This window comes from Balaenoptera musculus, chromosome 13, assembly GCF_009873245.2.
Source record: "Balaenoptera musculus isolate JJ_BM4_2016_0621 chromosome 13, mBalMus1.pri.v3, whole genome shotgun sequence".
In the NCBI taxonomy this organism is placed as follows: Eukaryota; Metazoa; Chordata; class Mammalia; order Artiodactyla; family Balaenopteridae; genus Balaenoptera; species Balaenoptera musculus.
In genome coordinates, this window is record NC_045797.1 from 71,079,749 (window position 1) to 71,105,510 (window position 25,762).

Sequence of the window (25,762 nt, forward strand, 5' to 3'; positions counted from 1 at the left end):
GCCCCTTCTGAGGTTTGGTTCCTCCATTATTAGATGAGGCTGTTGGTTAGATAACACCTATGGTCCTTTCTAAAGATCATTATTTTATGGAATTTTACAAAGGCAATAAATACTAGACCCCCAGACCTCTCGTATATAATTCTAGTGCAACACTCATACCCCCAAAAAAAGAAGAGAAAGAAAAAGAAAAATTAATTTAGAAAAGTTAGTGAATTAAGTTTTTCCTAAAGTTAGCAATAATAGGCATTGTTGAACCCTCTCATTTCTTTTAATAAAGAAAACCTTAAATTCTTACTGCTTGAAATTGTGATATGGCATCTCATTTTACAAAGGCAAATGGTGTCACAGGTCTGAAATTTTTAGTAATAAGTCAACAAGACTCAGATGTTCAAAGATAATCTTTATTCTTGTAAAATGGAAGCTATCTTGGCTCCCAAGCTCACATTTTTCACCAAGGACAGGAAAACTTAAAATTTGCCTCTTAAGGTAGGTTAGTCACTTCTGGTTTTAAACATGATCAGTTCAAGATTAAAATGCAGTAAATGCAAGGTCCCCACCTCCCCTTCATACTTCCACTACCCTCCTTTTCCTAGGGGAGATCTAGAGTTGGGGCGAGGGTGCCTTACCTCTCATATTTTTGGTACTCTTGCCGTCTTTCACCCCAGTGGCCTCACTGGCTCCAGTTGGTCTGCCATCTGCTGCTGTTGTCATGGTCCCGCCATGGCTTCCAGACACAAGGTCCAAGCACTCATCCTCCTAGTTGTCCAGGCCCTCAGCCTCTTCTGCTCCCTGGTCCTCTTAGCACCTCTGCGCCCTGCCCACCTGGGCAGTCTGTAACACAGGCCACTTTCCCTCAGCCCAGCAGTGAGGCCCAAGGGCCCGTCTTTCAGCCATCACCACTCTATGCCAAGCTTCCCTGGTAAATTGCAGCCTCCCAGACTACACCTTGGAAGCCACCTTGAACTTCTTTATCAGGCCCTAGGAGTTCCTGGTGTGCTGGTAAACTGACCCTCCAGGAGGGGGGCGAGGAAGCCCTGATTTGTGGCTTTTGCCCAGTTTTCATGGTACAAATACTCTTCATGGTTGATTCCAAGTTGGGAAGAGATGCACCAATAGCTTTCATGAGCCGTGATACAGCGAACTCCAGCTTGGCTCTGGGTTTACCCCAGGAAAGCATGGGAGTGGGCAGGGCTTTTATGCATCCTCCAATATATAAGTTCTCCTCACGCCCCTCAAGATCCTTTCCTTTTATCTCATCCCCTCAACCAGACGGTTAACCCTTTGGGGCAGGGCTTAGGTCTCAGCCTCATCTCTCATAGCACTTGTCACAATGACCTGCAGGAGGCACTCATTAATCCTGTTGACTGATTACAATCTTTAACAATATCACCATTAAAGACTTTTTTTATCCTGTTTCATTTTTATTTACTTTTTTTTAATACAGCAGGTTCTTATTAGTTATCTATTTTATCCATATTAGTGTCGATCCCAATTTCTCCATATTATGTCAATCCCAATTTCCCAATTCATCCCACCACCATCACCCCTACCCCCTGCTTTCCCCTCTTGGTGTCCATATATTTGTTCTCTACATCTGCATCTCTATTTCTGCCTTGCAAACCAGTTCATCTGTACCATTTTTCTAGATTCCACATATATGCGTTAATATATGATATTTGTTTTTCTCTTTCTGACTTAACTTCACTCTGTATGACAGTCTCCAGATCCATCCATGTCTCTACAAATGACCCAATTTCGTTCCTTTTTATGGCTGAGTAATATTCCGTTGTATATATGTACCACATCTTCTTTATCCATTCATCTGTTGATGGGTATTTAGGTTGCTTCCATGACCTGGCTATTGTAAATAGTGCTGCAATGAACATTGGGGTGCATGTGTCTTTTTGAATTATGGTTTTCTCTGGGTATATGTCCAGTAGTGGGATTGCTGAGTCATATGGTAATTCTATTTTTAGTTTTTTAAGGAATCTCCATACTGTTCTCCGTAGTGTCTATATCAATTTACATTCCCACCAACAGTGAAAGAGGGTTCCCTTTTCTCCACACCCTCTCCAGCATTTGTTGTTTGTAGATTTTCTGATGCTGCCCATTCTAACTGGTGTGAGGTGATACCTCATTGTAGTTTTGATTTGCATTTCTCTAATAATTAGTGATGTTGAGCAGCTTTTCATGTGCCTCTTGCCAATCTGTATGTCTTCTTTGGAGAAATGTCTATTTAGGTCTTCTGCCCATTTTTTGATTGGGTTATTTGTTTTTTTAATATTGAGCTGCATGAGCTGTTTATATGTTTTGGAGATTAATCCTTTGTCTGTTGATTCATTTGCAAATATTTTTTCTCATTCTGAGGGTTGTCTTTTCATCGTGTTTATAGTTTCCTTTGCTGTGCAAAAGCTTTTAAGTTTCATTAAGTCACAATTGTTTATTTTTTAAATTTCCATTACTCTAGGAGGTGGGTCAAAAAAGATCTTGCTGTGATTTATGTCAAAGAGTATTCTTCCTGTGTTTTGCTCTTAAGAGTTTTATAGTGTCTGGTCTTACATTTAGGTGTTTAATCCATTTTGATTTTATTTTTGTGTATGGTGTTAGGGAATGTTCTAATTTCATTCTTTTACATGTAACTGTCCAGTTTTCCCAGCAGCACTTATTGAAGAGACTGTCTTTTCTCCATTGTATATCCTTGCCTCTTTTGTCATAGATTAGTTGACCATAGGTGCGTGGGTTTATCTCTGGGCTTTCTATCCTGTTCCATTGATCTATATTTCTGTTTTTTTGCCAGTACCATATTGTCCTGATTACTGTAGCTTTGTAGTATAGTCTGAAGTCAGGGAGTCTGATTCCTCCAGCTCCATTTTTTTCCCTCAAGATTGCTTTGGCTATTCGGGGTCTTTTTTTGTCTCCATACAAATTTTAAGAATTTTTGTTCTAGTTCTGTAAAAAATGCCATTGGTAATTTGATAGGGATTGCATTGAATCTGTAGATTGCTTTGGGCAGTATAGTCATTTTCACAATATTGGTTCTTCCAATCCAAGAACATGATATATCTCTCCATCTGTTTGTGTCATCTTTGATTTCTTTCATCAATGTCTTTTAGTTTTCTGAGTACAGGTCTTTTACCTCCTTGGGTAGGTTTATTCCTAGGTATTTTATTCTTTTTGTTGCAATGGTGAATGGGATTGTTTCCTTAATTTCTCTTTCTGATCTTTCATTGTTAGTGTTTAGGAACGCAAGAGATTTCTGTGCATTAATTTTGTATCCTGCAACTTTACCAAATTCACTGATTAGCTCTAGTAGTTTTCTGGTGGCATCTTTAGGATTATCTATGTATAGTATCATGTCATCTGCAAACAGTGACAGTTTTATTTCTTCTTTTCCAATTTGTATTCCTTTTATTTCTTTTTCTTCTCTGATTGCTGTATCACTGTTAAAGACTTAATACCTCACTCCATTAGAGGCATAAAGGTGACTCACTTCCTATGATTTTCCCTGTAGACCAGATGAGATTAATCCAATGCCCCAAAGCTTTTTACTCCTGTCTTAGAGCGCATACCCACCATATTGCCAGGGAATTTTAATACAGCAGGGCTTGGGGTTCTGTAAAATGTATTCAGTGGGATGGGTTCGGTTGAAATCAAGCTCATATATATCATGATGTAAATTACTAGGTAGGAAGACCTGATGTAACTCACTAGCAGCCTCCAGTCAGCATCATCAGTGGGTATTAAGTCTTTGATAGTATTTTAAATCCAAAGCATGTGATTCATTGCAGCAAGGACGAATTGAGCACCTGATATTTGCAAAGCATAGTGGGTGCTTCAGGAACTGAGGAAATGGGTAGGACAATGATTCTTAAAGTGGGATCTGGGACCAGCAGCGTGGGCATCACCTGGGAGCTTGTTAGAAATGCCGATAATTCTTGAGCCCCATCCCAGACTTATGTACCAGATTCTTGGGGGCACAGAAGTCTGTATTGGGACAAGCCCACAAGAGGATTCTGATGCACTATAATGTTTGAGAACCACTCATATAGGACAGGCTGCTCTAAAAGAACATAGAGTTTATTGTCCCCTGACATCCTTCCACTAAATCTTTCCTGCTTAAGTTGACCAGAGTGGTAGGAAAGAACACGTCACGTAGTGAGAGCATTGTGGGTTCAAAATCTGGGTCTGTCAGTCAAAGCCCAGTGACCCTGGGCAACCATCTGACTTCTCCAGGCTTCTGTTGCCTTATCAGTGAGTCTCTTAAAGGTCCCTCTGCTCCCATCTCTAGCATTTCTGCAAGTCTACAGGCTTCTCTCATTTCACTCATTTCCCTTACTTCTCCCAGCCCTCGGCTATGCCTCTACTGCTGGGGCAGCCTTAGTACCTCCAGGACGACAGAGAGGCACTCTGTTTAAGTAACTCTGGGTTTTCAGGTAGATGTACAGCTCACACAGGCTCAGCGGCACTGGGCAGCTTCCACCCCCCACCATCTTCATGTGTCCATTTCACCCTGAAACTCTCACTGTCTCCACCACTACCTTTCTGGGACAGCTGTAACTCTGCAGTGTTCTTGCCTTGGAAGCCTCTGACGGAGTCCAACATTACAGGGGGCCCAGCCCGGTTCCCCTGCGCCTTCGAAAAGAGGAAAAATTTGGGAAGTAACACCCTTTCCCCCACCCTGCTCAGACACTGACTTTTCAACCCTTCTTTTGCCTATAGGATAAAATCCAAGTTCCCGGAACTTCTTGAGCACTTAACTATAGACCAAGTACTTCCTCAGCAACTTAAAAGCATTTTATTTGACTCTAAAATGATCCCTCAGGATAAATATTCTATCCCCATAGTATGGATAAGGAAATGTGCTGAAAGAGGTTAAGTAAACTGTTTAATATTACAACACTGTAGTGTTGCCTTATGGTCCCCAAAAGATATGTCCACCCAGAACCTCAGAATGTGACCTTATTTGGAATAGAGTCTTTGCAGATATAATTAGGGTAAGGATCTTGAGTGAGCTCATCCTAGATAAGGGTGGACCCTAAACCCAATGACAAGCCCTTAGAAGAGAAGGGGGAAAAAAATGAGACACCAGAGAAAAGGAGGCTATGTGAAGACAGAGGCAGATACTGGAGCTATAAAGACCCAAGCCAAGGAATGCCAATAATTGCTGGCAGCTACCAGAAGCTAGGAGAGGGGCAGAGAATGGATTCTCCCTCAGAGCCTCCAGCCTTGACAACACCTTCATTTGGACTTGTGGCCTTCAGAACTGTGAAAACATGTATTTCTGCTGTTTTAAACCACCTAGTTTGTAGAAATGTGTTATGGCAGCCCCAGGAAACCAAAACAAACATTGATCTATTGGAAGAGTGGAACCTGGGTTCAGACTGGGGCCTGACTTCAGCACCCCCGCTCTTTGCTGTAGCACACACTGCCTTGGCCTGGCATAACCCAGCCTCCTCCCGTCCTCTGGCTCCACGCTTCCATCTCCTTACCGCCCCTGCCCTCCCTGCTCTAGGCTCAATGAACTTCTTGGTGTTCTCTGAACACAGTCTGCTGTTCATAGCCTTGTGCTTTTGTACTTGCTGCCCCCCTCGACCAGACACGCTGTTATAGACTGAATGTTTGTGTCCCCTCCAAATGCATTAAAGCCTTAACCCCCAGTGTGATAGTATTTGGAGTTGAGGGTATTTGGAGGTACTTAGGTTTACATGAGGTCATGAGGGTGGAGGCCCCATGATGGGATTAGTGTCCTTATAAGGAGAGGAAGAGACACCAGAGCTTCCTCTCCACCATGTGAAGTCACAGCAAGAAGGTGGCTGTCTGCAAGCCAGGAAGAGAGCCTTCACCAAGAACTGGATCTGCCAGTACCTTGATCTTGGACGTCTAGCCTCCAGAACTGTGAGAAATAAATGTCTGTTGTTTGAGTCCGCCAGGCTGTGGTATTTTGTTACAGCAGTCTGAGCAGACTAAGGCACGTGCCCTCGCTCCTCTCTCCTCTTTGCCTGGCAAACTCTTACTGAACTTTTATATCCAACTCAAATGCCTCTTCCTCTGAAATTTCTCTAGACTCACCTCTGCTGCCCAGGCACATTTCATAGATTTTCTCCTCAGCAGGACAGGGGGCTCTCCAATGTATTACTTCTTGGCAGACGAAGACCTTATCTTTTCTACCTTTGTGTCCTTGGTGCCTAATAAAAGCGTAGTAAATGTGTGATAAATGAATGAATTGCTAAACTGAAACCACATGTTTCCCAACTGATTATGAAAAAAGTCACAGAACACAACTGAATGTTGATTAAAAGGGGCCTAGTGGAGAGTAAGAAAATAAGAAAAGTGTGGATGCCCTTCACGCCCAAATATGTTGCTCATTAACCAAAAGCTTGGCATAATTTCTTCGGTGAAATTTAAGTATTTCCCAGGTTTATAGAAGTTCCTTGGAAAAATGATAAGAGAGTTGGCTTTGCTGGGAATCAGGTCTGGCCCTTGAGGCCCACCAGAGTCAGTACTGGCCATTCCCCCCTTCTTCCTTGTTGGCAGAGTCCTAATGTTGTCCAGGTGTCTATCTCTCCACTGTGTGGCTCAGGGTAAATCATGAGTGATTGAAGCCGTTTATGGTGGTACCAGTTCTATTGCTAGTGACTGGTTTGGAAGTGGGCACGTGACCCTGCTCTAGCCAAAAAGACATAATGGACATTCTTCTAGGGAGCCTCCAGGAAACAACTTCATACTCCCAAAAAGAGGGGCATGGGAGGAAACTGTTTCTCTTCTTCTGTGGAATAATGTATCTGCATATGATGCTAGATTGTGGTGCCATCTTGCAAACATGGGGAGAGTTAGCCTGTGATGGCAAAACTGATACCCTAAGGATGGCAGGGCAGAAGATGGAAAGTGACATGCACCTTAAAGATGGTTTTGAGCCACCGAATAACTAACCTTAGACCTGTTCTATCCAAAGACTTGTTATAGAAGTGATACATTTTCTCCACTGTTAAGCCATTGTGAGTTAAATTTGGGGTTACTTAGGACAGAAATCATCCCAACAATTATAATACAACCCAACTGCCCAAAAACATCTCTGACCACACCCCAGGAGAGATGCCTGAGAACTCCACCATTTGCAATTTATTAAAGAAAAGTTCTGTGTGTTAAATTATAAGTTTTACCCTTGAGAGCGATTAAGCACCTTAGAATTTATCCATTTATTCCTAAGCATTCCTTCCTCCATCAAGCACTTATTAAGTGTCTTTTCAATGCCAGGCACTCTGCTAGACTCTGGGATTAAAAAAAAAAAACAATGAACAATGAGTATCAATTTGTAGCTAACAGTTAAATCCTCCTTTATATTATTCTCTCTAAAGTTATTTAAATGTAAATTTTTTATTTTTGTTTAAAGGCATATTTGAACTTAGACTTGACTTAAAAAGAATTCCCATTTAGCTACATTAATGCAAAATTGTGAACAAGATGGAAAGTCTCCAGCTCCATCCAGATTAATGTAAATGACTTGTGGGGCAGCTTTTATTAAGAGAAGCACAGAAATACAGACCCCTAAAAATCTGCCCTGCCCTAAGAAAGTGATAAAGAGAGGGGTGCAGGCAAGGGACATGGGAGCTCACTGCCCTGAGATGTGAGCAAGTCTCTGACAGCACGAGAAAGAGCAGAGGGCTCTAAGCCAGCAGAAAGACTGACTCAACGCTAGCAGCTGCTAAAAATAGCAGAGCAGAGTTATACGCTCTCCTGTCCAAACAGATCGCAAAGCTGGCAGGTAGTGCGGGGCTATTCATGAATGGAAGGGTTAGAGCCATCTCGACCAGAGAGCCTTACACTGGGGGTTCTGGGTCCTCGCTCAGCTATGAGCAGAGCCATCACTTGCTTCCCACTTGGCAGGGCTGGTTGCGTGTAAAGCCAGAGGCATCAAGGAGGGGAGGAAGGGTGAGAGAATTGCTTAAACCCACCCTGAATTCATTTCACTGAAATGAGTTTTAATAGAGTGAAAAAAGAAAATTTTAAAATAAAAAGCTATAATTTTTTTTAAAAAAAGGACCAAGTTCTTGTCTGGTTTTGAAAAAGCTTAGCACCTATCCCACTGAATATAACACTTTCAGAAAGGTGCCTGCCTGTGCCTGGCATCCCCCATGTGGCACAGCAAGATTGGAAGAGGGATGGCAAAGCGAGTAGCTAATTTATTTCCGTCACCCCTTGAGCAGTAAACAGCATCTTTTTAAAGAATGCAAGAGGGAAAACAATGCCAGCATGAGTTATTTAATAGTTATAAAAATCACTATCTGCAGAAACACATGGATATGCTTAACCACAAACCTGTGCGTGTCTAATTTGAGTGTAAGTCAGCCCGACATCTTTTGCGTGGGGCCTGAGAACTTTGTGGAATGAATCCTAGAGAGTGTTACTTAAATCTGGACCACTGTCTTCTGGTAGTTATTTCGTGCCTTCTTGTCAGTTTTCCCTTGATGATCTCATCCTTTTCTGAACCACCTTTTATCCCACATCAGCCCTCTGAAAGAACATAGCTGGTTAGGACATGTCATTTGTTCCAATGAAATGCCACTTCCTGGCCTGTCTCGGAGTATCAGGGGGGCACGTGTCCCCTACTTGGAGAAGAGGGTCCAACTGACTTTTTAAAATTCAGCAAGGTTTATTGGGAGGCTGGCATTCCTGGTACGAAGGTGAATAAAGGCTTTGACCCTGGGTTCAAAGTCTAGTGATTGGGGTGACAGTCATGTAAAATTACAATAAATCGTAGCAAGTGTTAAGTATAGGTATGGAAATGTGGATCCTGTCTTAGTTTCCTGTGGCTGTCAAAACAAACTACCACAGCCTGGATGGCATAAAACAACAGAAATTTATTCTCTCCCAGTTCTGGGGGCCAGAAGTCCAAAATCAAGGTGGTCAGCAGGGCCGCACTCCTTCTGGAGGCCGTAGGGGAGAATCCCTCCTCGCCTCCTCCAGCCTCTGGGGGCTCCAGGTGTTCCTGGGCTTGTGGCCACATCCCTCCAACCTCTGCCTGCATCTTCACAGCACCTCCTCCTCTGTGCCTGTCTTCTCCTCTGTGTTTCTCTCCTAAGGGTGCTTGTCATTAGATTTAGGGCCGCCTGGGTAATCCAGGGTGATCTCATCTCTTGATTACATTTGCAAAGACACTTTTTGCAAATAAGATCACATTCATAGGTTCCAGGGAATTGGATGTGTACATATCTTCTGGGGAGGGGGGAGGGTGGGGGGAACCATCCAACCCACTACAGATCTCCAGGCAAAAATGACCAATGTTCCTTGAGGACAACTTCAAAGGAAAGTGACATCTGAGCACTTTACTAGTATTATCATATTTGATCCCCTAGCACGTGCAGAGGTGGGCAGTCTTCTTATCCTGGGGCAGGGACAGCTGGTGACCCGATTTTTAAAGAAGATGGCGACAAGATCAGATACGGATTTGGACCGATCGATTGCCCTGGTTGGGGTGTAGAGAATGGGTTGGGGGAGGGGAGAGGAAGAGCAGGGTCAAGGTTGCTTACCAAGTCCTGAGATGGGGCGCTGGGCGGGGAAACAGCTGCTGGGATGGTTTAGGTTTTAACATCTGCAATCAGGGCATTGAGCCAGCCCTTCTCTAAGCCTCCAGCCTGCTCACCACCCTCCCCCCCACACCCCCGCCAGGACTCAGCTTTTCTGGGTATTGGGACCAGAGGGAGGGAGAGGCACCGCGGAGGTGGAGGCCTCCATCTCCTGCCGCCTTGGGCCTTGTCTAGCCACCTCTTGTTCAAAATCTTTTTCTGCTCCTCCTAATCCCCAGCAGCTGGGAGAGGTTTGTTAGCACATATTTCTATGGTGCCTCTTCTCGGAGGAGCCCGGGCTTGAGTGCTTTTGGAAACGTGACATTTCCGTAGAGGCCTCGGGATTACTCAGCATTCACACGTTGCTTCGCACTCCATGGGCATGTGTCTTGCTCGCCCCAAATTTAACCTGTCTGGGCCTCAACTTGCCCATCCAGGCCGGAGCAGAACAATGTTTCGAGTCTCTCTCAGCTCCTGACATCCAGGGAGCCGCGATTCTGCAGGCTGCCCCTGGCCATATATTAGGCTCCGAGTCTGAGATCACAGTGTCCTGCCTGGTGCAGGCTTCCTGAGGATTCCTGCTGGAGCCGCACTCGTGCGCCGTCTGGGGCTCCTGGATTCCAGCCCTCACTCGCCCCTTCCTAGCTGTGGGCTCAGGAGCAAGTCAGCTCTTGTTCCTCACCTGTAGAATGGGGACGTTAGTAGTACCTCTGTCATAGAGCTAAAGGAGAGCACACAGCCCCCAGTGCCTGAAGGCAGGATCCCACAGGAGGCAAGATCACCGCTCTTTGGGAAGCACGGATCAGTGAGTGAAAGGGGATGAATGGGTAGTGTTAAACTGAAGTTATTTCAACCACAGGTTATGTAGTAGCTACTCTGTTTCAGATGCTGGGCTGGAGGGACCAGGAGAGCTGGTCTGGCTCCTAAGGAGATGCTCACACCCAGGATGGGACAGACCCAGAAACACCCCAGCCCAGGAAAGTGGATGTGGTCTTCACTGTCTCTCTGGGCTCCACTTCCCCCTGCCCGCCCACAGGCCAGAGGAGAGGCCCGAGGAAGGGAGCAGGGCACCGGGGTGTCCGATGGGGGAGGAGGGGGGGAGGCCGGAGCCCACCTGCTAGGGCGGGGCAGTGCAGCTCTGCCGGGAGTGTGCACGTGTGCTCACGCTCACCCATCACACTCATCACTCATCACACATAAGTCACGGTCATACACTAACACAAAACACGTATGCATACACTCACAAATACACACTCACACACTTGTACACATCCACAGTGGTCCAAGGAGTGACCCAGAGGCCGGGGCGGAGCCAGGGAGACCCTGACATGGAGGCAGAAGCACCAAGAGACACAGAGAAGGAAAGAGACAAAGAAGTGGCACTCAGGCCGATGCTGTCAGAGAGGAAAACTGCAGTGGAATCAAGAGAGGGACCCAGGTGTAACCACAGGGAGAGCCCAAGGGCGATGACAGCCCAGCCAGGCCTTGAGCGGGTCACGCTGGAACAGCAGTGCCAGAGCAGCTGGGCCATCTGGCCAGGAGATGGACAGTAACACCCGTCTGACTTGTTCTGCGGAGATTTGCCAACCATTCTGATGCCCATTAGCCCCTGTTCCTAGGGTCAGTCTGTGTCACCCCACCACAAGGACACTGAGAATTGGGAAGGTGGAATCGTTTGTCTGAGGTCCCCTGCAGCACCAAGGCCAGGGTCCGAGGCTGAGCTTGCTGACGACTGAGGGCTCCTGTCCCCCAGGTGAAGGCTCCAAACCTCTGAGCTGGCAGGAGTTGATGAAGGTCTGGACGCTGTACGGGTCATCCTCGTGGCCCCTCCATCTATTCCTCAACTGCTGCGGGTACACCCTGCAGGCACCTTACCTCACTGCACGAGTGTCCTGTTTCTTGCCCAGGTGCCCACCGCTCAGCCTCCCTGAGGCTTGCATGCACCTGGAAGTACTCGAGGGGAAACCCACCGACCCGTGACCCTTAACCAACGTGGGAGGGAAGCAGCGGGATAAATACTCCCCACTTCCAGCCACCCAGCCAAACAGGCTGAGGTGTCTAATGCGAGGCTCCTCCAAGGGTCCCAGAGGGATCAAGCCCCACTGCCCACGGCAGTGACCGCTCTGGCACAGCCCCCTGTATTTACTGGCTTTCCTGACTTCTCTCCCCAGGAATCACTCTCCCAATTAAACCACCTGCATGCAGGCTTTGCTTGCAGGTAAGGCCCCAACCAGGGCTCTCCCAGGGCCCAGCACCAGGGGAGCTGATGACTGTCTCTCCTGCCGCTTCTCTTTCCCCAGGACACCAGGGTCCTGCTCTGATCTCTTGTCTGCTGGATTCAGGAGCCACCACATTTCCCCAGGGTGCCAAACCACTCTTGTTTATCCAATAACAATTAATTCTCAGCAATCATCTCTAGTCTCAAACTATACAAACAAAAGGTGCCTTCTGCAAAGAGGTATCCTGTCCGAGGGGATCCTGGGCTAGGGTTGGGGTGCCCTCCAAGCTTCTCCCCAAGCCCGTGATTCTGTCTTCACTTTAGGGCACGTGCCATAGGCAAGTCGCTCACAGAGCCATTCATGGTCTTCGGTTGTGTGGGTGTGTGCATGTGTGTGTGGGTATGTGTTTTAAAGATAGATTTACTGTATCTTTTGATTGCAAAAGCAATGCATGACAGCTCTCCAGATTACAATGCAAGATGTATAGCTTAGAAACTGAAGGCACTTCCCTCCGTTTTCACTTGAGTGTGGTTATTTTTAATTTCTCCTGGACCAGGACATGTTCAGCATCAATGAATAAGTCCTGTTGGTCTGCTCAGGGACACTTATAATAAAGTGCCACTTCTTCCTAAGGAAACCATCCATTCATTCAACGGCTGCTTTGAGTATCTACTAGGTGCCATGTACTGGAGAAGCAGCTGTGAGGGAGACGGATGAGACTTGTGGCCTCACTGCCTGTCTCTGACTAGTTGCGTTTTCCCCAATCACCTCTCTTGCTCTGGAATATTCACTCAGTTGCCCCTGGCTTCCAGGGAGGCCCAGAGAGGGGCTGCAGCTGCCCTGCTGGGCTTCCCACATCCATAGGGAAGGGCTGTGCGCATAACCCAGAATGCGGAGCAGGGACGGGAGTGTGCCGTGGGTACTGACCTGCTGCTGAGCCTTTGCAGAGGCTCCAGCCAACCAGATGCTCCCCTCTGGTCCTGAAAGGCCCTGCTTCAGGTCACCTGTGCTCAGCTGAGGGTCTGTCTTTGTGGACGTGGTGCCCCGGCAGAGCTGGCAAGCATCTTGAGGGCAGGGGTGGGGTGTTTTCTCTGGTCTTTCCTGATGCCTGGCCCGGCTGGGCATCCTGTGTGCTCCCAGCACAGGTCTGCTGAACAGGGGCCCACGGCCAGGAGAGGAGGACTGTGGAAGGGCAGGGAGTGGAGCAGTGAGTTCAGCAGTCAGGGCAGGAGGGGCAGGAGATCGGGGTTTTCACCAGGGGTATCTCTGTGTGGAACCCTCTTCCTTCACGGGATGCATGTGGGGGAGAGGCTGGGGCATGGGTGGTGGCAGAAGGCCCAGCAGAAAACCCACAGGGCTCAGGAGCTGGGTGTGGCCTTGCCGAGTGGGGAGCCCCCCAGAACCCCAAGGGTTGGCATGTGTGCCAGGAAAAGGGGAGGGACTCACAGAAGACACAATGTGGGTGTCGCTTGTGCCCAAGCAGGCCCAAACAGTATTCATCAGCTTTTTTCCCCCTTTATTAACACACGTCCCTTTGTTAAACATAAAAATCATGCCTCCTTTAACACTGTACAACAATTCAAAATAAATGTTTGGATTCCAAACAAACCGAAACAATGGGGAGAAATGCTGCTTTACTGAAATTCCCCTCCTCCTAAATCTGATGTTATATTCCCCACCTTTGGAAGCAAAGCCCGGACAAGTTTGGGCTGAGGCTGGCAACTTTTCTGAATTAGTATGAGGGTCGGACAGAAACAGCTGTGATAGGATCAATTCGCTGATGAATCTATTCCCTGAGGTTTGTGAGTTGACACCTGAGGTTCTGGAAAGGGCCCTCATGGATGATCTCAAGAGGTCCAGGAGGCATCTTCATCCAGGGCCCGGATGGCTGAGTTTCTCTCTTCTCTTCCCTACATCTTCTGCTCTCCCCAGGGAGCCCACCCTCTGACGCTGCTGGCTGTCCTGAGCAACTCTTTCCCCCACATTCTTACTTTCGCTCCAAAACAACCTATCTCCCTCCTCTCCCTTTATCTAAATTCCTAAAGCCCGTGGTTGATCTTGGCAAGATATTCTGTCAAATCCAAGGAAAGTAATTTATACTACGGTGTAAGAGACTGAACGACTTAACCATTCAAAGGAGCATTTGAGTTTTTAACAGTTTGTAAATTCAAAAACGCCTCAAACAGGTGGAATGTGCACAAGAGATCTTTCTGAAGCAGGGTCCCTCCCAATTCCACGTGCCTCCTGGGCCACTCCTACCCCCTTCCTTCAAGAACCGGGCTCAGCTGCGGGCCCTTCTGCGGAAAGCTGCCAGGGTGGGCGGGGACACAGGCCCGGCGCACCCGCGGGGGGAGCCGTCCCCAAACCTCAGCCCCCGCCTCTCCGAGCCCGGAAGGAAGCTGCGGCAGAGGAGGGGGCGCCCGGGATGCCCCTAGCGCGCCTCACCTGCGGGAGGGCACGTCCCGGGCTTTTATCTTCTGAGACGGGCCTGCGGGGGGAAGGCGCTGATTAGCCCATCCTTCCTGCCGCCGCCCACCCCGAGCTTCCACGCAGCCGTCGCCGCCAGCTCGCCGCCCGGTGTCGGAGCGTGGGGCCGCCAGGGCCCCTGCAACTCGCCCCCGCGCTCCTCCTCACGCTTCTCCTCCTTTCCCCCGTCGGCCCGGGTCTGGAGCCTGGCGCCTGGCGCCTTACCCCCGCCCCCCCCCCCCCCACCCTACTCCGGACGCGCTCGCCGAGAGGGCGGCGACTGCGGGGAGGGAGGGGCGCCGCCCGCCTCCCGGGGCCTGGAGCGCGCGTGGCCCCGGAGCCGCCAGCGCCGCGCGGGGACTCACTGTGCAGCGCGCAGCGCCCCGACTCGGCTGGCTCCGCTCGGCGCGCGGGCGGGCCAGAGGATGCTGGCGGGCTTCCCCGGCTTCGGCCCTTGCTCCCGCCGCGGACGGCCCCGGGTGCGCCCCTAGCCGCGCCGTCGCGACCACTGCGGGGCCAGAGGGAGGGGGCCGGCCGCGCACGCCGGCCCCGCGAGCCGCAGCGCTAGGGGCGGGCGCCCCCGAATTTTCCAGCCTCCGTCGCCGCCGCCGCCTCCTCCTCCTTCCTCCTGCGGCCGGGCGCCTGTGGATGCTGAGGGGCAGCCCTGCGCCTCTCCCGGCCGGATTCCCGGCCTGACGGCGGGAGAGTCGCGCCCCGGCGGGGCGGCGCGGCTCCGCGGGGAGCAACCCCCGGGCGGGCTGAGCCCTCCTGTCCCCTCCCGCTGCACGCGTGACTCGGCCTCGCAGCCCGTGAGGGGACCGGCCCGGACCACGCGGCTCCCGAGTTCCCGCACAGGTAAACGGAGGGGCAGGGCCAGCCTTCCGGAGGGCAAACAGTGCCCCGAGGTGGGGAGCCCGAGTGGCCAAGGGGCTGGGTGGGAAAGGAAGTAAACAGAGGAAGATTCGGGAACCCCCAGGATGGCTCTGGTTCCTTTCTAGCATGTTTTATCTAGACCTTCTAAGGCTTGGGCCTGGAGGAGATTTACGTGAGGAAGTCGGGGACTGAGAGAGACGAGATGACCAAGGGTGCGACGGATGGAGAGGTGGCCAGGCCCGTCCATAGGCAGAGACAGGAGACGGAGTGTTTGGGCGGACAGGACTAAGTGTGTGTGGTCGGGTGGTGGCGTGAGCTTGGGGGTGGCGGGAGAACGGCCCTGGTTCTGGAGCCTCTTGGAGCAAGGATTCTTTGAGGACGGCTGGGGTGGGTCGTGGAGAAAGCACAGGTAGGAAGGAGGAGGGGCTTCTACTCAGCGATGTCCTTTTAAGTTCCAGATGGTCAGCGCTGCCTGTGCCGGGGAAGCCAGCTCTGTGTTCCTGCCCGAGGGGGCCGGCCATCAGCCTGCCCCAGGTCCCCGAGAGCCCTGGTAGGTGGCCCATTCCAGAGTCCTTCCTCTGTTCCCCGCCCGCTTCTCCAGAGCCAGTAGAAGCAGACACCAGCCAGGATGCCGAGGACCCAGGGCTTCTCCGATCCTGAGTACTCGGCCGAGTACTCAGCCGAGTACTCCGTCAGCCTGCCCTCTGACCCTGACTGCGGGGTGGGCCGGACCCATGAGATCTCTGTCCGGAACTCGGGATCCTGCCTGTGCCTGCCTCGCTTCATGCGGCTGACCTTCGTGCCGGAGTCCTTGGAGAACCTGTACCAGACCTACTTCAAGAGGCAGCGCCACGAGACGCTGCTGGTGCTGGTGGTCTTCGCGGCCCTCTTCGACTGCTACGTGGTGGTCATGTGCGCGGTGGTCTTCTCCAGTGACAAGCTGGCTCCCCTTGCCGTGGCCGGGGTCGGGCTGGTGTTGGACATCATCCTCTTTGTGCTCTGCAAAAAGGGGCTGCTCCCCAACCGGGTCACCCGGAAAGTGGTGCCCTACCTTCTGTGGCTGCTGATAACAGCCCAGGTCTTCTCCTACCTGGGCCTGAACTTCTCCCGCGCCCATGCAGCCAGCGACACGGTGGGCTGGCAGGCCTTCTTTGTCTTCTCCTTCTTCATCACGCTGCCCCTCAGCCTCAGCCCCATCGTCATCATCTCTGTGGTCTCCTGCGTCGTGCACACGCTCGTCTTGGGGGTCACCGTGGCCCAGCAGCAGCGGGACGGGCTGAAGGCGATGCAGTTGCTGAGGGAGGTGAGTCCGGCCTTTTGTCCCATCCAGCGGCTTCTCTTCCCAGCAGCTCTCAGCTGAGGTGGTGCCCGTTTTGGAGGTGGGGGTGGCATTGTTTTCTTTGCCCTTGAGTCAGAATGTCGGGGGGGAGAGGTCGTGGTCTGGGGTTCTCATCTGCCTGTGCAGGAAGGACCAGCTCTCCCTCAACCCCTGGCTTTGCAATAGAGCTTGTCTGGGGTTGGCCTTAGGGGTTGGAGGATTTCCGGACATTGGCCACTCTGTCACCTGGGCGCAGCCCGCGTGGGTGGCAGGAAGGCCCGCTTGGGCCTGGTCTTGAGCGAGGCAGCCTTGTCTTTGTCATTGACCTCTGCCGGGAAGACCTCTTGTGGGGAGAGAGGGCGCCCTTGGCTTCTGGTCTCTAGCTTGTCATTGACTGGTTTCGGCAAGAGACTGTGTGTGTGGACTCAGTGCCCCTCTATCAAATGGAGACAGAGTTGGCCTGCCTAAAGTGGTTGTTATCAAGATCAAAGGTTGTGGGTAACCTCAAATAAGGAGACGTGAAGGACTGCGTGATTGTCGTAAATCCCACTTCTGCTGGGAGCTCAGGGTGCCTGAGCAGTTAGATGATGTAGGGAGTGGTGGTCTCCCCACAGAAGGCATGTCAAGGGGATGCAGTTGGGGGCAGGGTCGCCGGCCACAGTGAGGGGGTGTCTGCTGGTTCCGGAGGATGCCTTCCTGTGGAAGGGGCGAAATTTTGGCCTCAGCCTAACTAATAGATAGTCTTGTGCTCCCACTGGGTGCCAAGACCCTGAGTAGGTTCTGAGGGGCTACAGAGATCGGGAGATGTGATTCCTGGCCTTCTGCACTTATTATCTGGTAACCTATCTGGGGGCAGGGGGTCCACAGGGCTTAGAGTCAATGAATTCCACAGTTGTGCGTCCTACCTGCTACCTGCTTATTTTATATATGAGCCCAGAGATGGAGAGTGACCTCTCTAAGGCCACACAGCTAGTTATGGCAGTCAGCGGCTGGAATGTCCATTTCTAGATGCCCATTTCAGTGCTCTTGCTACTACATCACACTGCTACAGCCATCTTGGCCAAAGTCATTAGTCTCCTGGGATTGGGGGCTGAGTGTCCAGGGGCGCAGCAGTGCCGTTGGTGGTTGATGCAAGAACCCTGTGGGGCCGTCCCATTGCCTCCCGCTTAGTTAGATTAAAACACAGGTTTTTCCTCTGTTTTAACTTTTTCCTAGTTCTTGGACCAATATTCTTCCTGTTTTCCCATTCTGGCTCACACAGTGTCCTCTCTCACAGAAGCTTTGTGTCTTGATGCTGCAGGGGCCCAGCCCTGGGCTGGTGCACACGGATTGGTGCAGGCACACCGAAAGGTCCCTTTTTCTCCCAATGCCCTATGCGTAAAGGGTGACAGCCTGCCATTCCCCTTAAGACTTCCCGGTTGTTGAACTTCAGGTTGTGCCGCTGCCAGCTGAGGGCCCTGGTGGAAGCTGTCTGGGCAAGAACGGTGAGAGGCATTCCAATCAGGAATTGGTGACAAGCACAGCTTGGGGGCAGATAGGTGGGCATGGCAGCCTCTGGGGCCTGGGATCAAACTCTGAACCCTTTCCTTTTACTGAACGGTCACTTCTAGCCCTTTCCTCTCTGCCAGGGTCCCTGGACCACATGAATTTCCCGTATGCTTTGCTGCCCATGAAGGGAGCAAATCAGAAATGCTCCCCACTGGAGCCTAAGAGGCTGAACCCTTGATTGCTGGTGTCCTTCGGGCGCTGCTAAGAAACAAAAACTCCCAAAGATTAGGAAACAGAAAAAAAAGATAGAAAAATAAGTAAATCAAGAATAGCAATATTAGCATCTCAGGAGAGCGTGACCTTGACATGGAGGCAGTGCCTTGGATGCAGCTTTGGGACTAGATGGGGAGGGAGAGGTGGCTCCCAAGGTCCATTTGGGAGCCCAAGATAGAATGCAGGAGGCCCCAGCTTTCAGTGGGCTGTGTTCCAGAAGTTTCTGAGTCACTTGTTTGGGACTAATGTGACTTTTTATATATATATATTTTTTTATTTATTTTTAATAATTTTTTAAAATATTTATTTATTTAGGCTGCACCAGGTCTTAGTTGCAGCATGCAGGATCTTTAGTTGCGGCATGCGTGTGGGATCTAGTTCCCCCACCAGGGATCAAACTTGGGCCCCCTGCATTGGGAGCGTGGAGTCTTACCCACTGGATCACCAGGGACGTCCCATCATGTGACTTTTTAAAAGTTGCCTGGGTTCCCAGGCCCACCCACCGAAGTCTTAAGTCACAGTGTCCCTGCATTTGGTCTCTCAGAATACGGTGGAACTCTGAGCCCCCTGTGGCCCCGTGTTGCCATGGAGAGAGCACCTAGACACCTCCCCCCCGCCGTGGAATGAAGCTCGCTCACCTGCCTGCGGCTCCCCTGGTCCCCTGTTACCTCCCGGCATGGGGCACCATCAGGGATAGGAGGGGGCAGGGGCTGGAGGACAGGGACGTGAGAACCGGCAACCAGACCCCCTCTCCCCCCAACAGTCAGAGTAACACCAGCCCCCGGCACCTCCTTGCTTTGCTTTCTTCTGCCCAGAGACTCCCTTTTTCTTTCTCTTCTCCCGTCACCTGTTGGCTCCAGCCAGGGACCCCCTTCTGGGTCGGTGGGGGGATGAACCCAGTTGCACAGTTAGAAGCAGACACTGGATTTCTGGGGGTTTGTGAGTGCTGCTGTCACCGGCAACACCGAAGGAACCTTTCCAATGCCCAAGTCTTCTTCTTCTGCACCCTTCATCCCCTCAAACCCATACTTGGCTCTGTGGGAGAAAGACAGAAGGACACAGGGGCCTCAGGGTAGCCTGAAGTGTCAGAGACAAGCCACACAGCCTGCCCTGCCTGGGTTCTTCTCTTGGGAGGCAGGCAGGTCCGGGTTCCCCCTGAAGAGCAGGTGGAGTCCGGGGCTGTGGGATGGGGCGATGCTGGGGCTTCGTTTATCAGTGAATGGGGGGCTCTAACTGAGCAACAGGTACGGGCCTTGCAGCCTGTGGGGTCTGGGACTGAAGGGCGTCAGATAATGTCCTCGGAAGCTGCGGTGGAGGAGAGCGTGGCGTGGGGTTGGAGGGAGGGAGGAGCAAGCTGCAGCCGGCAGGCCTTTCCCACATCCCTCCCCTTGCCTGGCTCTTGGCCCAGCTTGCCTTTTGCTCACCCCGAGCTGCCCAAGGGGTGAGCTGATGAAGCAGGAGGGGGTCGAGGGCAGGACCAGGCAGCTGCTGATGGGGGAGGAGGAGGGGGGATGGGAGTGGGGAGAAAATGCCGCCGAGGTAGGGAACATTCCTGTGGCCCGTGGCTGCTCCCAAGACCCTCACGTGTGCCCACAGACACCTGTTAGCTTCTGACAGGGTCCTTAAAGGAATGAGACTGTGGCAAGTTAGGGGCGAGGAACCCCTGAAAAATATTTTATAGCTTTATTTCACAGCAGAAAGGCTAGTTAGGGGCAAAACTCTCTCATGGAGTTACTAGCCTGTTCAGACCTTTATTCACAAATTAGAACATGATAGAGCAGTGGATGTGTGATTCCTTTCACACCTACAAATCACAGAGCAGATCATTTGCCCAGTGAATGAACATTCGGCTCCGGGGGGCTTCAGCGGGGAGGGTGTGAGGAAGCTCATGCTTCAGATGCCCTGTCTGTAGGCTGGAGCTAAAGTTCATACACGTCGTCTCAATTAATCCTGGGTGTTACTGGCTCCATTTTACAGATGAGGAAACTGAGACTCAGGAGGATGAGAGAAGACAGAGGGGCTGGGTAACTGGGGAGGGATCACTGGTGAGTGAGATGGTGGGATGGTGGGTGTGAGAGACAGGGGGCTTCCCTGAAAGCCTGTTTTTCTCTGGAAGCTGGCATCTGGGCCTCCTTCCTGCATCTCTGGCTGCCCCCAGATGCCTTTGCTATAAGCAGTGTTGAGGAACAGTGCCAAGAGGTGGGAGGACCTAAAATATCATAGGAAGCACCCCTCTGTTTCCCCCTGGGAATTGGATGCAAGGGCAGGGAGAAGCCTGTGACAGAATGTTCCTGGTGGGAACGTGGCCAGGAGTGTATGAGAAGTGAGTGGGGGAAGCAGGAACAGGAGCTGGGCGGGGAGGCAGCAGCCTGGGGCTCTGAGCAGCTGAGGCGTGTGTGCAGGACACAGGCTGGGAGGGGGCAAAGCCAACCCAGTTCTTGGTCCTTTGGCCCTGGGCTCTGCCCCTGTCCCACAGATGGCTCATCCTCTACAAAAAGCGTGCAGACGGGTATCATGTAGGAACCGGGATAATAAGGAAAGGCACAGAAGGGGACCAGAAGGCCATCGAATCCAGCTGCACCTGCACGTGGGGGAAGAACAGTCAATTATTGAACATGTAAACAACTTTGCAGAAAGTTCCCCCCTCAGTGCTTCCCCTGGTCACATTTCTCTGGGGCCTTTTCTGATCCTTATCTGTGTGTAAACAGAGTGTTTCCAGTCTGGCATCCCCGTGCAAATGCATTTTAGGTCCCACCTTTCGCCCACATGATTTCACTGACATTTTGCCATGCACATCAGAGTCCTCATGTTTATTATTTTAAATCAACACTTCGTCATCAGCTGGGTTTTCCTGGAGAGGGCCGCGTCAGTGGGGCCAGGTCCAGGCACCAGTCTCCATGTCAAGGTCTGGTGAAATCTCCAAGAGGCAGAATTGCTAGGACTCCAGGTTATTCTGCAATTTCTTCATCAATGTGCAGTGAATCCCAGTAGGGTGCTCCAACGCCGAATAAACCTTCAGCCCACCCCCAGCTGTCCCCTCATGAACATACGCACTCGTGATGATCTACTTTACCGTGGGTACAGTCCTGACCGACACTCAGACGTGTGAGCTCAGAGATTACCCCCTAGGTGGAAACCCAGCGAACATGGGGATGGACAAGGTACTCAGTTTACTGAACTCTTGCTGTATTTCAGTCAAGTATTTTCCAGCAAGAGGTAGAAAGTATTTTCTTTTTACAGATGAGGAAACTGAAATGTGTGATGAGTGAAATGGCTTGTCCGGAGCCACATAGCTAGAAGGTAGAGGAGCAGGGTTCGAATCTAGGTCAGTGGGATTCCAGAGTTCCTTCTCTTCTGCAGTCATAAAAGATCTTCCATAAGAGTCTGTTGAGATACAGTTCCAACAGGATTGGGTCTTTAGTTTCTCCACCCACAACCATCAGAAGGAACAACATGGGGGTCGAGGAGGTGTTTCCTGGGGCAGGAGTATTGCCGCTGATCAAGGAGCAGAGAACTGTCTGGGGGTTCAGTGTTGCAGCCGACATTCCTTATACACCTTTAGGAGGCATTGTTACATTACAGGACATTGTAGTAACCAATATGCGTAATCATGACACCCACTTCAAGAGAATATTAAATTACAGTTAGTATAAAGTGGGGTCTAATACTGCATTCTAAAAACATTTTTGTCAGAAATGGATAAGAACACGTTTGGACAAATAAGGATTACATTTCAGCTCTCTAGGAAGTTCACTAATGTGGGATGGCCCGTTTCTCAGTGGCATTACTGCACACGTATTCCTTCATTTACCCTGTTTCAGTTATCCATGGTTATATAACATATAACCTCAAAACTTAAAACAATAACAACTGTTATTGGCTTAAAACAATAACAGTTTTTTTAAAAAAAATAAATTTATTTATTTATTTATTTATTATTTTTAGTTGTGTTGGGTCTTCGTTTCTGCGCAAGGGCTTTCTCTAGTTGCGGCGAGTGGGGGCCACTCTTCATTGCGGTGCACGGGCCTCTCACTATCGCGGCCTCTCTTGTTGCGGAGCACAGGCTCCAGACGCGCAGGCTCAGTAGTTGTGGCTCACGGGCCGAGTTGCTCCGCGGCATGTGGGATCCTCCCAGACCAGGGCTCGAACCCGTGTCCCCTGCATTGGCAGGCAGACTCTCAACCACTGCGCCACCAGGGAAGTCCCAATAACAGTTTATGTCATGATTCTGTGGGTTGACTGGGCTCAGCTGGATGCGGCTCTGCCTCACTTGGCACTGGCCGAGGTCACTCACTTGGATGCCTGGGCTATTTCATTCAGTGCCAGCATTCAGCTGACAGCTTTGTTGGCAAGCTCTAAGAAGGCCTTACTCACATGTCTAAAGCCGTGGAGCTTCTCCAGTGACCCCTCCAAGTAGTTAGCTTGGGCTTCCTCACAGCATGGTGGTGTCTGGGAGACAGTGGTAACTATCAGAGGTTTTAAAGGCTAGACCCATCACTATTGGTCAAAGCACATCACAAGGGTAAGCTAGGTGCAAGATAAGGGGAAATTGATTCTACCCCTTGACATGAGGGTGATATGTACATACAGGGAAGGAAGGAATGGAGGGCAGCCGTCTTCTGAGGCTATTTACTAAACCAGGTGGCACATGGTGGATGTTGGGGAGAAGAGATGAAGAGAGCCATGAGTCTGGGCGGGGTACCATAGGATGCTTCAGAAGTGAGAAATGTGGTCCACTGTATAGTCGGCTGTATAGTCAGCCCTCTGTATCTGTGAATGTGAAACCTACAGATATGGAGGGCCGACTGTCTTCGTTGTACTATGCCATTTTATATATGCCATTGTTATCCATGGAGGCCCCTAGAACCAGTCTTCTGCAGATACTGAGAGATGACTGTATATAACATTTTGAAGGTATTAGTTCTCTATGAGAGCCAATACATCATTTCTAAGATCTTTCAGAAAGTTAGAAACTGCATTGCACCTGAAGAGATGATGGCTCGTGGTTCACCTGCATGGGCTTTGCCTTACCTTACCTTCAGAAGAAAAATTTTTCTCTTAACTTTTCCAACACGCATACCCTCTCTGTCCAGGGCACTGCACTAGGTTACGGGGAGGCACACCTGCCTCTAGTCGCGACCCCAGCACCAGTGCCGGCCCTTTCTCTCCACGTGTCAGCTAGATGGGCAGCCTGGCTCTGACGTTTGTATTCCTTTCCCAGGAGGTGGGAATTTGCTTGTGTTCATCCTTCAGAAACATGTCGAATTTGTCTTCCTAGCAGGTTGTTGTTTGCCTCAAGGAGAGTAAGACCAATAGTACAGGCCCTCTGCAGCCCCTTGCAGTGCCTTGGTCCTGACTGTCACTCTATAAATGTTTGTTGAATAAATACATTCCTGCTTTGCTTTTATCTTTACTTCCTTCCTCATCAACTCTGGTTGACAGTTTGATAAATTTTTGGTTAGATCCAGGCTAGGGAAATGTTCTGGTGTTAACCTAAGTGATTTGAGAATGATGTTTTTAAAACAAGACTTACATAACTCTGCAAGAGTGCTAATCAGTACTCCTTTGCCACTTGTTAATAAAGGGAAAAAAGAGCACAGTTCTTAGGAGCCCAGAAAATGAGTCATTGATATCCTGTTGGCCTAGTTCTAATCTTGTCCTTTGGCAAAAATGATTTGCGTAAGATCATGTAGAAGAATGGCTGAGCAGAGTTGGAGCTCTCACCATCCCACCTTCCTGCTAGTTCCTCCAGTCTAAAGAGAAACTTTATTCCCTGCATCACTTACCAAGCATTGTTCTAGGTAGAGTATACAAAGAATGAGTAAAACTCATCCCCTGCCATCAGGGAGCTCCCAGGTTGTGGTGTAAGTCCTATTAGTGAAAGAGAGCCTGCCTAAGTAAACAGAGGAAGGTTTCCTAAGAGCTCACTGTTGAGTTGGGTTTTGAAGGATGATTAGGAGTTTACCAGGTAGAGCAGTGGGAACAGGGCTTTCTGGTCAGAGTCATAGGAGATTCTAACTTGCTTTGGACTGGTGAGAATACTATGTGTAACAGGAGCATGAGTGGGTGGCAGAAACTAGTGAGACAAAGTATAGAGAAGCTACGTAGCAGAAGGGCTAAGGAATTTGGACTTTTTTCCTCTGTGATGGAGCTCCATTGAAGGAGTTTAAGCAGGGGACAGACAGGGTCTGATTTGCATTTAATAGAATCTTTCTGGTGAACTTGAGTAAGGCTGAGACTGTTTAGGAGGCTATTGAAGTAGTCTAGGCATGACACCATTAAGGCCAGCCACCAAGATGGAAGCAGAGGATGGATGAGTTCAGGTTGAGGTACCCGTGGGATATCCAAGTGGAACTATCAGATTATTCAGTGGATAATTATTGAACACCTTATGTATACCAGGCCCTGTGCTCAAGATCTGGAGCTTAGAAGAGAGGTCTTGAGTTCTAGATTTGGGAATCATCATCATTTAAGTGGCACCCAAAACCATAGGGAGGATGAGGGGTTGCCCAAGGAGAGTGTGTAGAAACAAAAAGAAAGAAGGCTTAGGACCCAACACTAGGGAGCAGGCTGGTGGGGGGCAGTCCCCAGCATGGAAGATCCATGCTCCACCCAGCCTCTGCTTCCTGCCTGGGATGTGTGTGTCCCAGGTGGCCTGTGATGGGTGGGCGGTCCTTTCGGGAGCAGGAGGCAGCCCCTGTCTGCCGGTGTTTACACCTTTGGTTCTTTTGCGTTGGGGAAGCTTAAGACAAGCCAAGGGGAGGTGGAGCCAGGGTGTCAGGTGGGGTGTCACTGTACCTGGTGAACAAGGGCATGGGAATGTTCGTTTGTCACCTTGTGTGGGAAGGGTGGCTCTGTATATAGAGGCACTTCATAAACTACAAAGCACCATGTGAACGCTAGTTAGTTATTTTTTTATTGCACTTAATCTTGGCAAACCATCTCTGATCTTTGATCTATGAATGAATCAGACCGAGTTTATTCATCGTCGTTTTTCTCATCTCTTTTCTGGCTCTTTTTCTCTCATTGTGAAAGGATTATTTTAAAGAATGTTTTTAATTATAAAATGCCATCAATGTTGCAGAAACTTTGGAAGCAAGTGAAATTTATTATAATCCTATAATAACCAATTTTTCTGTGTGTTCCTTTCTAGTCCTTCCTTTCTAGAAATTCTTACAAAGCTGTACATTACTCTTGCTTTTCTTAGTTAGCTTTATAGCACAGACTTTTTTCCATTTTAAATTAGTGTTCACAATCATCATTTTTAATGGCTGCATAATATGATGTTGGCTAAATGTACCATAATTAACTCAACTGTTCCTCTTCTGTAGGGCATTTGGTTACTCTTAACTTATTAATTTTACGTATTTATCATCTGTATTTCATTTACTTATTATTATTTGTATGTAATACTAGCAGGTCCATTGCCTCTCTCCTGTCCCCTCCTGGTGATTTTATATCTGATGCTCCTTCCTTCCTCTGATCACGTTTTCAGCTGTTTCTCCCAGCAAAATTCCTCTTTGTGGTTCCGAAGAAATTTGCTTTGATTAGTAGTGAAACCT

At 49.8% G+C, this 25,762-nt stretch overlaps 1 protein-coding gene across 5 annotated transcripts in view; it reads left to right on the top strand.

Annotated features, from left to right (window-relative positions):
- The first annotated feature begins 14,200 nt into the window (after positions 1–14,200).
- ADCY3 (adenylate cyclase 3) overlaps positions 14,201–25,762 on the top strand; it is a 100,211-nt gene continuing 88,649 nt past the window's right edge. For 3 of the 5 annotated variants that reach the window (XM_036873061.1, XM_036873058.1, XM_036873062.1), the window contains exons 1-2: positions 14,201–15,103; positions 15,574–16,424. In XM_036873061.1, coding sequence (XP_036728956.1) covers positions 15,750–16,424 — 675 coding nt within the window. In that variant the 5' untranslated portion in view covers positions 14,201–15,103; positions 15,574–15,749. The remainder of the gene's footprint in view (positions 15,104–15,573; positions 16,425–25,762) is intronic. The other 2 variants (XM_036873059.1, XM_036873060.1) reach the window with 2 other exon arrangements.